Source organism: Hibiscus syriacus, unplaced genomic scaffold (genome assembly GCF_006381635.1).
Source record: "Hibiscus syriacus cultivar Baekdansim isolate YM2019G1 unplaced genomic scaffold, ASM638163v2 tig00110637_pilon, whole genome shotgun sequence".
NCBI lineage: Eukaryota > Viridiplantae > Streptophyta > Magnoliopsida > Malvales > Malvaceae > Hibiscus > Hibiscus syriacus.
Window position 1 is genome coordinate 1,248,455 of NW_024062808.1, and position 13,782 is coordinate 1,262,236.

General features: G+C 36.5%; 1 protein-coding gene across 1 annotated transcript; it reads left to right on the forward strand.

Annotated features, from left to right (window-relative positions):
* The first annotated feature begins 1,363 nt into the window (after window positions 1–1,363).
* On the forward strand, window positions 1,364–7,593 carry LOC120136947 (differentially expressed in FDCP 6 homolog). Its single transcript, XM_039152869.1, has 11 exons — window positions 1,364–1,378; window positions 1,437–1,499; window positions 1,592–1,699; window positions 1,885–1,946; window positions 2,030–2,113; window positions 2,212–2,243; window positions 2,352–2,433; window positions 2,677–2,905; window positions 6,322–6,549; window positions 6,757–7,049; window positions 7,178–7,593. The coding sequence occupies exons 2-11, from the start codon at window positions 1,476–1,478 to the stop codon at window positions 7,533–7,535; spliced, it is 1,500 nt and encodes a 499-aa protein (XP_039008800.1). The 5' UTR covers window positions 1,364–1,378; window positions 1,437–1,475; the 3' UTR covers window positions 7,536–7,593.
* The last annotated feature ends 6,189 nt before the right edge of the window (window positions 7,594–13,782 follow it).

Genomic DNA, 13,782 nt, shown 5'->3' on the forward strand with positions numbered 1-13,782 from the left:
ACGTGTGCCTTCGTCGAAGGATCTAATAATCACGGCCTTGCGACTAGCGTATTGGCCTTGCGACCGGCGTATTGGCCCTGGAGGACGATGACGGCTTTGTCGGGCTTTAGAAACTTCACCATGGAGACGACGGCTTTTGATTCACTCCTCGAGCAGAACCCTAACTCGAGAAAGGGGGAATAGTTGGAAACGAGGCATACATAGGAGAGTATTAGTTTAGTGAAACCCTAGCAAATTTGCTTTTGATTGTGTGATTTTATGAGCTTGGGCATCGTAAGCACTGTACCTCATTAGACTTAGTTTATTCGAATTTAGTGATTATTGTCGTTGTTGTTTTTGAAGTTCTTGAACATCTGTGATTGCAGTAGGGTGACATTGTCAAATGGTTAGAGGCGGAGCTAGGCATGCACAATGTGCGCGACGCAACAGGACCCCGAAATAACAAGGGCCCCAAAAAGTTCACAATGAGGTTATTAGTATTAGCGTAGATGATTAAACTATCAAAAAGGAGCCCAAAAAGCTTTGTTCAAAGGAATATATGAGAAATACCAATAATTAGTACTATGCTACAACTGTAAATCTTATTTCAATTTTTTTGGGTCTAACTCACTTTACGAAAAAGAGTCGCTTTTTAAGAATTTACACAGGACCTCTAACGTCCTAGCCCCGACCCTGCAAATAGTTGGGAGTATTTAGAATACATAATACTTTACGATCACTTTAGTTTAATAATAAAATATATATAATGTATTTTTTTAAACCATCAAGTGACTTTAATGATAAAATTGAATGTTGATCTCTTTCAAGGTCCTGGGTTCGACTAGTATTGTGTATTATTAGTAGGTTCTGGGTTCGACTAGTAGTTTAATTTTTCTCAGACTAGAAAAAACTTAAATTAGAACTTCAATCTTATCATGATATAATCTGTAATCTTGATTGTTCGATCATCATGAAATTATGATATATTATTCCTTTTCCCGTTCTTGATTTTTTTCATAATTCACATCTGAAAGAAAATTAATTTCGAAAGTTTGGTGACAAAATAAAGTATTATAAAAGTTATTGTGCCAAAACAAAAACAAATGAAAGTTGAATGATTAAATTGAGAGTTTACCATAAAAATACTATTTACATAAATAAACTTGGGGAAGGGTGGGGTTTTGTCGGTTCAGATCCACAATTTTTAGGTTTAACTCGTTTAAGTCAACACCAATTTCGACTTCAGTCGATTTTGAATCACCACAGAACAGGTCAAAAGTAATTTTAATTCGAATTGATTTCAATCAATTTTACGGATCGGATAAGTTTTTTACAATATAATAAACTTGGGAGAAAGGAAGGGCTAGGCCTAACTACTAGTCCAAGCGGACAAACCTAACAGCTCTACTTAATTGAAAAGGTAGTACTGATAAAAACCAAGAAACGGTATATTTATCCAGCTGAAGATCAAACCTTTCCCTCGGATTTGATCCCTCATGGCTTCCAATGGCGCTTCTTCGGTAATTCCTTTTTTTTCTTTCGCTTATACTAATTGTAATTGGAATCGATTCTTTCTGATTCTCTTTTATTTTGGGGGAAAAAAAAGGAACAGGGAGTTAGGGATACGACGGAGAACAGTTTGGAGAAGATCAAACGGCAGCTGGCCTCCGGCTCCGGGAGGAATTTGCTACAAGGTCCTCTTCTCAAGCGATCTGAGACTGTACGATCATCCTCTACTCTCTCCCTTTCTTTCTCGATAATTTTGCAATTTTCATTTACTGTGCTGATTCCTGCAAATTCTTGATTTATTTATTATCAGTTATATCTTTCACAAATTTGTGTTCTTTAAATAAATTTTCAAACAATTTGGTAATTTAGTTTATGTACTGTACATTGGTTTAACAGTTGAGGAAATGGAATGAACGGTGGGTGATATTAGATCCCACAACGGGGAGAATGGAATACAAGTAAGTTAATTTGTAGGTCTTGTCGTTTGTTTCCTTCATAAGATTGAAATTAAACTAGAGATTCTGTTGTTTGCTTGTTTTAGGACTAGGAGGAATGAGCCAAGTATTAAGGGAATGATGACCTTCAATGAAAACAGCACCATTGCCATATCCCCTGTTAACTTTCAGTAAGATGATTTTCTTATTTCTCATTTGGTCGATTGTTTCTCTGAGTCCCCTTTTGGCTTGTTATTAATATTATATTTTTTACCTATATTTGATGCAGTGGACTCCCAAAGTATGAAGGCTGCTGTTTCTGTATCCAAATGATTTTTCAAATATTAATTGCTTTTTAGGGTTTTCTTTATTATGATATGTGGAAAATCTAGTTGCTAAACTTGAATGCCTCTTAATTATACCATTTAGATATTGGGACTCCCCAGAAAAATGACTACTTTCTTTGCGCGGAAACTCCTGGTGCTGCTAGAGCTTGGGTATCAACTTTGCAGTAAGTTAGCTTTCACAGCATTATAGTTGACTGTTTTTACTCTTACAGTCTTATACACACACACACGTCTGTGTGTATTTATTTATATAATTCTTTCAACTTGTCTGAAGATGATGGCTGATACCATCTCTTGTCATCGGAAAAAAAGTATACTCACCATATAATTTACAGACTTCTTTTCAAAACTCATTTTCAAATATATGGTGTTGCCATTTGATTGTCATTTCTTCTTTTCAAAAATAGTGCGACACAGTTGGTTCTAAAGGCCCACAAAGAGGCTGTAAATTCCTTAAGTGGGAATAGTTCTGCAAAATTGGGTACGGTTGCAACAGTAGTTGCTGCTGCCAATTCAACAGCCAAGGAATGCTCTAAAGAAATTCAAGCGGCAATGCAGATATCTTTGAGAAATGCCTTAGGATTGGTGACAAATGCACCCAGTGATGGTCCAATGGATGATCTTACAATTATGAAGGTATGCTATATGCAGTTCCTCCTTTTAATCTCTTGTGAGTAGGGGCTGTTCTTTTAAGTTATTTGAAGACACCTGTTTTATAATCAGATTGAAGCCTTATTTCCTCATAGAACTTATCGTGGGAGCATATTTGAAGTGCAAAACATTATTTACACTTGATAAGATAATCTTTTTTACCTAATTTTAGGAGCTGAACCTGAGATGCTTGAAAATTTTAACATCACTTATAGTTACTGGAGTCAAAGATATCATTTTTAACTTGATTTTTGAAATGTTTTCCACTTAGTTATTTAGCGAGCTGGATGATTCTTAAGTAACATACTTCTAGCGGATTGCTTTTGGCATTAGGACTAGCTAAATGGAAAGAACATAACATGCATGCCTACCCTAACTTCTGCTGGCTGTTCTTGAAGTGACTGGATAGCTTAATATATACCTATTTGTTTGTTCCTGAGATGCAGATTCAAAAGTTTCTGTTGCTACCTAAATTAGTAAATTGTCAAGTTTGCTTTGCATCAACTTGCCTCACCTAGTATATAGTGTGTAGAAGTCTGTTTTCCTAGTAATATTTCTGAAATGAAATGACATGAGCAAGAAATTTGTGTTGGAAATGACAAATAAATAATAAAGAGGAAATTTATTTCAGTGCCTTATCCTCACATTGTTATTGGATGTGGATCTAGGCTCTTCCTTGTGTGATTCTGTTTGCAAACATGGTTATTGTTTCCAGATGTTTGAATCTGCAAATGCATGAGTGTAAAACCTCAATGCAGATGCCCACTGATGCGGGAGCACAATTTTACAGAAAAGAAAATACCATGCCTTTAGGTTATTTTATTTTTTAAAGATTTTTGCTAGATAGATAAAAATTCATATTTTTGAAGGGCTATATTTTATCTAAAGTGGTTCTCATTGCTATAAAAAGTACTTCAATTATTGTATTTGGGTTGTAGAGTTTTATTGGCAAGGGTTGGCAACAATTTAATCTTTCTAGTCCTTGTAGGAAAGCTGATGACTAGCCCTTGGCTACCTATTGATCTCTATTGCACTTTTATAAGTAAGCCAATTTCTAGGTTTGTTTCTTTTCCTCTTCCAACTAAACATCCTTGTACCAGAATCCAATTTCTACACTTTTTGGCTGAGTTTTGGTATTCCAAATTCTGAAATTTATACAAATTATGATAACAAGACATGTAACAATGTTTCACAGCCATATTGAATCCGTATAAACTGGTTATGCTTACATTTCTGGGTGGTTCTGCTTGTTAGCTAGATCATACAGTTATCTGGTTCACCATCTTTGATACCTTTACATTATTGACTTATTAGATCATTTTACATGCATGAGACTCCTGTAAGTTCACAGGTATTAGGAATTATTATTTCCTCAATGAGACTATTTTGGCCTAACGATCAAGCAATCATATAATATCAATGCTAGTTAAACAGCTTTCAAACAGTGTGAAAACATTGCGGCAAGCTTGGTCATGATAAAAGAACTGTTAACTTTTGGAATTCACGTGTGCTGCTTTTTATTTTGTAACTTTTGGATCATATTGGTGCAATAAAGAAATCCTTGCTATACATATTATGCCAAAATTGTTGTTCTCCTAGACTCGAAACTTGCCAATCAATGTATTGTTTTCTGTGTGATTACATTTTGATTTTATTGCGAGGACACCATGTCCTAAATGACTGTTTCTTTTTTTTGATAGAAGTTGGAGATCTCATTAAAAACTCCCTTCGTATTCTTCTACATACTTAGAAGTATGTTGAAGAACATAGGAAGGAAGAAAAGAGTGCCTCATATTTTATTAGAAAGTAGACCAAGTACATGTGGTAACACAGATCCCTCATACGGGAATATACACCATTACAAACCAAATCACCTAGAAATCTTACATCTTCAAACAAAAAGCCCCTAAGACAATAACCCTATTTCTAAAATACACCACAAGATGTAAGATAGCATAGCAAAATAAAAACCAACGATTATAACCCCAAACTAAAAAACACCTCTGGAAATAGCTACCAAAACGATCACAATCCAATAGGAGGAGCAAGTTCTAATGAAATATCGCAATCTTCAGGGACCCAAGAATTAGGTTTGAAGGAAGGTTCAACTTCATGCACCAAGACATTGAATAAATTATCACCGACCTTCAACTCCAACAACTCATCAATTCTCCCTTGACCTTTTGTGAGTAATTGAATTTTAGCCCGATCAAAGGACGAAGGAAACTCACAATTGTTGTCAATTGCTGTTAACTTGCCCCACTTAGTTGCAATGTTTTTGAAAGTATCCCAATTCCAAGTGTGAAAAGGGATACCTTTGCAAACTAACCACACATGTCGGCACTCCACCACTAGGCTCTCTGACCAAGTTTCCACTCTGGAAAACCATTCTGCAAGCGTCTCTAACTTATATTCCTTCACGCTTCTCAAAGAATCAGAGTCTTCAAAAATCATTAGAACTACATTTCCAACAGCTCTCATTAGCGTGAAACTAGCTAATCCTTTGGCTTGTATTTGTCTACGTCCACTACGCCCTCAACTTCAAAGAGTTTATTCCTCGAAATATCTTCCCTCCCAGACTTACTGTGATCAACTGTCGAGGACTTCCTCCAGAAAGACTGTCGGGGTTTATATTTAGCCAAAGAGACTCTGACTTTGCTGCCGTAAATATAATTACCATTCATCTTTGATATCGCTATCCTGGCTTCTTCTATTTTTGCATAGCGAATAAACCCAAAACAGACCCTTTTAGAGTTTCTTTTTTTAGGAATGAAGGCATCAATAACTTGACCATGAGTGCCAAAAATAGACCCAAGTCTCTTCCAATGGATCGTCTCTGGAAGATTTTCGATAAAAATCGTGTAACAACCATTTCTGATCCCATTTTCGATTCTTGGATGTCCATCCTTCGACCAATTTTGAAACCCGTTTCTTCTCCTTCTCGTTACTTCGGAAAACTTTTCATAGGAGTAACCTTTCATAGCGCTCTCCTTGGTTCCATCATGATCAATAACAGCGATAGGAAGAGCTGGTGTTGCCTGAACTACAAAATTCTTCCCGACCTTTTGTTTCCCGCCTTGAGAGGAAGATCGATGGTGTATACTTAAGTTCAATTATTGCAAAAGTAACTCTAGCTAACAATCTTGCACCATGGTTCTGTCTTGTTACATTTATCTAGATTTTAAGGTGTGATAATAAGGGCTAATTGTGGTGTACTGAATTTTGATTAATGTTCTGAGAATGCTGATGCCTAAATTTTTTTCGCACCAGTTTTGCCGTTTAACATGAAAAGTGATCTTTCTAACTCACAGTCTTGTCTCCTAATTGTGGTTAATGCTTGGTCAGTTAAAGTAGCTTGTTATACTTAGACTAGGTTTCTGAGTTGTTGCTAAATCTTATAGGAGACACTCAGAGTCAAGGATGAGGAATTGCAGAATTTGGCTCGAGATCTCCGGGCTCGTGATTCAACGATAAGAGAAATAGCGGAGAAACTTTCGGAGACTGCCGAAGCTGCTGAATCTGCAGCATCTGCAGCTCATATAATGGATGAACAAAGGAGAATTGCTTGTGCCGAAATTGAGCGCTTAACAAAAGATTCAGAAAAACAAAAGGAAGCATTCCTGTTAAAGGTATTGCTACCATCTATTTTTTCCTTCTCCTCTCATCATCTGCCTTCATTTTGTTCAAATCTAATTCACTTGGCATCACCAGTATGGTTTTCACTTTTAAGAAGTCACCTCAATTGTCTTGACCTGGGCTTCATGATTCCTGCATAACATATATGTCTTGTAATCATCATAAATTTTGTTGTAAAGTTTTCTCTTTGTTGTTTGTAGCTGAGGGAGTCTGAAGAAAAGATCGGTGTCCTAATTAAAGAAAGAGAACAATTGATTAAGCAGAGAGACTCTGCTATGCAGGAGGCACATATGTGGCGCATTGAGCTTGCAAAAGCTCGAGAGAATGCTGTGATATTGGAAGCAGCAGTCGTGAGAGCAGAGGAGAAGGTCAGAGTCTCCGAATCGGATGCTGAAACAAGAATAAAAGAAGCTTTTCAGAAAGAGGCTGCTGCTGTGAAGGAAAAGCAAGAACTTCTCGCATATGTGAACATGTTACAGGCGCATCTCCAAAGGTTTGACGTCTAATATTTTCAAGAATTATAACAATCATCCTGTTTATTGGCATATGTGAACGTATTAAAGCACAGAAATATGGTTTTGAGGCAACAGAAGTTGATATTGTGTTCCATTTTATTCGCAGACAACAGAATGACTCAAAGCAAATTTTTGAGGAGAAGACCGAGTCCTCAAATACCAGTAACAGTCCACCCGACACAAAGGATGTTGACTTGTCGGACAACGTAGATAAAGCTTGTCTAAGTGTTTCTAGATCAGTGCCGCTGCCAGGAGAGAGCGTGGTCCACATGGAAGTGGATCAACTTAACATCCAATCGGTTGGTGGCGGTGAATGGAGTGATATTCAGGCAACTGAGGCAAGAATAGCTGATGTGAGGGAGGTAGGCCCGGAGACGGAGGGAAGCAACCATGATATTTCCGTTGATAACCAAGCAATTGATAAGCACCACGAGCAAGGAACAAGCTCCTTCCGCCAGCCTTGAGAAAGTGTTCCGCATATAAAGACGCTCCTGTTTTAGGGATTTCGAGGTAGGAGAAATGGTAAGATTTTTCTTATATTAAAAATTCCATCCTCCCTTGCAGTTCAATGTTTTTAAGCTGTTGACAACCTGTTTGATGTGGATGCTAACTAGAGTACAAGCGAGCTTCTGAAATAGAATTTATGGAGCCTTGTATGGATTGTAAATTTAACAGTAATCCTGACATAATGGTGTTATTATTTTGTGTTTTATTCCCCCCCCCTTTTGGTACTATTAAATGCCACCCATTGTTGGTGATTTATATGTTCAATATCTTACTTAACTAAATATGAAAACGAACCGAACACAAAAAGGGGCATGCTCGTGTTTGTTAGTTTAACTTTAATCGAACACAAACATTAAACGAACAAAATTTCTTGTTCGTGTTCATTCGTGAAGGAATGCAGCTTGTTTGTGTTTATTCGTTAAGGAATGTAGCTTGTTCGTTCGTTAGAGATTGTAGTTTGTTGTTCGTTCGTTAAAGAATGTAACTTGTTTATGTTCTTGCATGTTCATTCATTAAAAGGATAAACAAACATAAATGAACGAATGTAAGCGAAAAAAAATGAACGAACGTAAATGAATGTAAACTAAAAATAAATAAAAGAATATAAAATTAATTTGTAAACAAACATAAATGAAGTTTCCGTTGAACACCCCCTTATGTCTGCATACGAGGAAAAATCTTAACTTGCACATTTTACAACACTCAAGTTGGTTTGTGTGTATAAACACTTTCCACTTGGTATCCCACCAATGTAGGATATAAGTTATTTATTTTTCCTCAACAATTCTCACTAGGGGTGTACAAAAAATCCGAATATCCGATTTTGCGAAAAAAAATATCCGAAATCGGATTTGGGAAAAACCGGTTTTTTTTTAACCGGATCAGATTTTTTTAAACCGGTTATTTTAACCGGTTTGGAGAAAAAAACCTAGACCGGTTTTTTTACCGGATAAAAAACCGGTTTGAAAAAAACCGGTTAAAAAACCGGTTTTTATCCGAAAAAAAACCGGTCTGGGTTTAAAAAACTAGCCGTTAATATAGCCGTTTGTGACCGTTTTTGACCGTTTTTTTCTTTAAAAAATTACCATTTTACCACCCTAAATATGTATAAATAGGTTGGGGATGTATTTGGTTGATTACAACTTTCTCAAATCTTATTACACAACACTTAAACATCTCTCAAATCTTAGTTTTGTAATTTTTTGTTCATCATGAGTAACACGGCTGAATCTTCCGTCGGGGGAAACCTTGAAGTCGTGAGAGTGATCGAACACACTCGAAACAAAGATATTTGTGATCACTACGATTTATGTGAGATGCCAAATGGCTCGAGGAGGGCGCGTTAAGTTTCTTGCATCGGAAGGAAACACAACGTTGAAGAACCATTTGAAAAAATCATGCAAGGATCTTCGCTCAAGATCGGATCCTAGTCAATCGAATCTTACACCGCAAGGTGATGTTTTTGTTTACGACAACGAAAAATTACGAGAAGCGTTTACAAAGTTCGTGATTACAAAAGCATTGCCGTTCGACCACTTTGATGATGAAGATTTCACGACAACAATTCAACAACTAATGCAACCACGTTATACTCAAGTAAGTCGTACTACCCTTAGAAGAGATGCTATAAAAATGTGGCGTACGGCGAGGGAAAAAATGATTTTAGGATTTCAAGAACACCGTTATGGTGTGTCGCTTACATGTGACGTTTGGAGTTCCCCTCATAATACCGAAAATTCTTTTTTAGCCGTTACGTCACATTGGTTAGATCAAGATAATTGGCAAATGATGAAAAGAACAATCGCGTTTGAATTATTCGGTGAGCCGTATACCGGTGCTAATTTATTTACACTTTTAAAAAGGGTAATTTGTCTTTATAAATTAGAAAATAAAGTTTTTTCTATATCCTTTGATAATGCATCGAATAATACAAACGCGGTTCCAAGATTGAAAATATTACTTTCACCGATTTTAGACGGTGCGTTTTTTCATACCCGTTGCGTTGCACACATAATTAATTTATCTGTGCAAGCCGGTTTGGAGGTTATTGAGCCAATTAGATTAGAATTTAAAACAATGATAAAATCAGTTCTTTGTAACAACAACAGAAGACTAAATGATTATAAACGATTTTGTAAGTCTGTTAATAAAAAAGCTTTGGGTCCTAATTTGGATTGTCCAACTCGTTGGAACTCAACTTGGATGATGATGCATACTGCCTTAAGGCAAAGGGAAACATTGCAAACATTTCACGATCGGCTTTTCGAGAGGGGTCATGTCCCAAACATTTATCCAGATTCGAGTTGGGAAACTATAGCCAAAATAACCGATTTGCTTGAGGTTTTTAAAAATGCAACAACTTTTTTATCCGGTGTTTATTACCCTACTAGCCCGTTGGTTCTTAATCAAATATTTTTGTTAGCTACCCGACTAAATGACTTTGAATTTGAAACCGAAGTTTTTCAAGAAATTGGCTTTGCAATGAAGGAAAAACTTTTAAAATATTTTAAGGAGATTCCCCCATTTTTACTTGTGCCGCCGCTTTAAACCCAACGTTAAATGTTGGTGGGGTTGAAACACTAATTGAACAAATTGCGTTTGCTTTTAATCTAACCGATGATGAACCCAACTTTGTCCAAAACCAAATAAATTATTTTAACAAATGTTTTCGAGACATGTTTGCAATTTATTTAACTAAATACGGATCAAGTAGTGTAATACACGATCAAATGAGAATGAATGCGGAATCATCTAGTAGACGTCCAAGTAACATAAATTTGAATCTTTTTAACACTCTTGTAAATTCCCAATCCAAACGATCACGTACTACCACCCCAAGTAGCGAGTTGGGAAATTACATGTCATGCGATTTTCTATCAAAAATGACATTTGAAGAGTTTGAAAGTTTGGATATTTTGGCTTGGTGGAAAGAAAAGGAAGCACAATTTCCGATTCTAGCCGCCATGGCCCGTGATTTACTAACCATCCAAGCTTCTACGGTAGCTTTGGAATCCGCTTTTTCTGTTAGTGGCAGGGTTATATCGCAACGGAGATCAAGACTAAGTCCCGAGTCGGTGGAAGTATGCATTTGTTTAAAGGATTATTTGGATGGAGCGGCTCGTAAGCAACATATCACTACCCTAGAAGATGCAATTGATGCTGATTTGGAAGCAAACTTACACATTAAAGAAGTCGAACTTGGAATATCCCCTCCAAACGAAGAAGGCGAAGATGATGAAGAAGAGATGGCAATGTAGTTTATTTTATAACTTTATTTCAATTATCGTAAACTTTGTTTCAATTATCGAACTTGAAGTTTTTAAGTATTTGAATTTATCGAACTTGGAAGTTTTTAAGTATTTGAATTTATCAAACTCGGAAGTATTTAAGTATTTCAATTATGTTGAGTTAATTAAGTATTTCAATTAAGTATTTGAATTTATCGAACTTGAGGTTTGATGCTTTCTCTTTGATTCTCTCTTGATTCTAGTTGCTTGATGTTTATTGTCTTTGATCAATGGCTTCTAAGCTTGCTTAAATACACCTTGAATCACTTCTGAACGTTAGTGATAATTAATGAAGATAATATAGCCGTTTAAGTGTGAAAACATTTAATAAAAATGCTTGGAGCGTGGGGGAATCAGTACCCTCTCATAGGGAATCGGTTTCCTCTCATAGGGAATCGGTTCCCTAAGTGTAAAATTCAAATATTTCGACCGTTGAATAGGGGGGAATCGGTACCCCTATGGGGGAATCGGTTCCCTCCGAGCATTCTGGAAATCTCGGAGCCAAACCATTCAGTGAGGAATCGGTACCCCCTTGGGGGGGAATCGGTTCCCTATGAGCAATCTGGAATATTAAAATCGGTTTTTTTTATAACCGTTTTTTTAAAAAAACCGGTTTTTTTAAAACCGAAACCGGTTACACCGGTTGGGATATCCGGCCCTCCAAACCGGTTAGAAACCGAACCGGTTATTTTATAAACCAGTTTTTTTTCTATGGGAAAAAACCGGATCGGATAAAAACCGGATCGAATAAAAACCGATCCAGATCGGATTGAAATCCGACAAATGTGCACATCTAATTCTCACTAGTAGTTTACTTTGAGAATCAAATTTTCATTCATCATTCAACTATTTTAAACCTATGATATACCGTTGTAAAGGCCTCATGGGTTGAAATATAAAACTGTTATTTTGCGATCAAAATCTCTACCTTTACTAATTGAAAAGTTGCCTTAAAGTTTACAAAATATCCAGTTTTTCCAACAGGGGTTGACAACAATTAGGAGTTATTGGTTGCTCCACCAATTTGTTCAATTGTGTTGGAGTGATTCTGTAACACCCTAAATCAATTCGACACACAGTTGACCAATGAGGGTATTACGCGAAACCACCGGAATCACTGACCAAATTTTTTATTATTTCTCTTGCTTTAAAACGACTATTTTCTTTATAATTTCAACTGTAAAAAATATAATTAAAACTATACACTGGGGAGCTCTCAAAATAAATATTTACATTCAAGAATAATAATACAGAACAACTTTAAAATACATTTACGACTCAACTTTACAACAAGGTTTATAAATATACATGCCCTTTAAAATGCTGAGAGGTACTCTGATCTGCTCTGGTCTGGACCTTGGTCACTCTAAAGCTCATTGACTACTCCACCTAATCTGCGTAAGGAAACAAATTCCAAACACTGAGCTAACTAGCTCAGTGCCATACTAACAACTAGAACATACTAAAAGTGCATCACTGAAAGGTTCAAGCTATCAAGTCTATTGCCTTTAGTGAGTATACTTGTATACTCACTCACTACTATATGGTAAACCTCATGGTGCGGTTGAAATTTCTGCATGTCAGAGCTCACACACCCTTCTAGTCTATCAAGGATGAGGCTCTCAGAATATCTGCATCGAAGACCACACCATCGACTAACCCACCTCTTGCGAGTGTTAGGCCTTGGCCTTAGTTAGTTAGCTTAAAGTGCGTTGCGCACTCCCTAAGGATATATCCGGACTGAATATATACTTTCGACACTGCTAGCTTTTCTAAAGGAACTCGGGTGTCCCGATCGTTTCCCGAGCATACAAACAAGACTAGTCTTATTTCACCATACTTTATCGCATTTCTACATTTGAATTAAACATTATTAATGTTCTCAGTTGTAGTCTTATTTGAGAGTAATTATAAGCTTTTGGGAAACCTTACTTGATTCTATAATTTCCCTTGAATTAAAGCCCAACTCTTAACATTGGTATCGATATTGATCTTACAGTATCGATACCCCTCCTCAGTATCGATACCCAACCCAAGGTTTCGATATCCCCTCCTTAGTATCGATACCCAACCCAAGGTATCGATACCCCAACTGAAATGCCTTGAAAGAAAGAGGAAGTATCGATACTAATATGAGAGTATCGATACTGGGACCTTAGGCATCGATACTCCCTAGAGTGCCGATGCCAAAATACCCTACTGAAATCCCGATCTCAATACCGAACCCTTCGGTCTAGATACTGAACCCTTAGTATCGATACTCCTGTAAGAGTATCGATAATGTTTTTCAAAAACTCTCGATTTCATGTTTTTCTTATGAACAATATCAATACTGTTTCATACAATATCGATACCAACCCTAAAAAAATACCCTATTTAAGCATGAATTGGCCTCTTAAACACCCCAATTTTCCCACCTTAAGGTTTTCCAACTAGTTATTAAGTTTTATGTGATTATAGGGATCATAAATAAGGCTTAAAACATGCTAAAATAACTTTAATATGAATCTACCATGAAAATCTACTCAACATGATCAAACTCAACTCTCAAGCTATCTTGCAATTTTAATGACCCACTAAGGGTATGAAAGAGTTGTGAGTGTGTTACCTGGCCTTATTGGCCGCTAAAACTTCTCTTGAATTAACTAAGGGTCAATTTTTCCTTACCCCTTATTTTAGAACTCTCTCATACCTCTTTCACTAAGCCCAAGCAAGATAATAAGATTACTAACTTGTTTAGAGCTTGGAAATAGAGTTAAGAACACTTTAACAACCTAATTTACTAAAACAAGCTTGAATCTCTTAAACCTCTTGAAAACCCATTTTAAAACCTTAACTAAAACCTAAGTTTTGGGGCTTGAAATTAAACTTGAGGAATGAAGATTAGAATTCTTACCTTAGTCGCTTCAACTAAACT

Bases quoted from the DNA above. Each gene is read 5' to 3' on its own strand.
- LOC120136947 (XM_039152869.1), top strand. From the start codon at position 1,476: ATGGCTTCCAATGGCGCTTCTTCG. The intron at 1,500-1,591 runs GTAATTCCTTTT...AAAAAGGAACAG, and splicing joins CTTCCAATGGCGCTTCTTCG to GGAGTTAGGGATACGACGGA. The intron at 1,700-1,884 runs GTACGATCATCC...TTGGTTTAACAG, and splicing joins TTCTCAAGCGATCTGAGACT to TTGAGGAAATGGAATGAACG.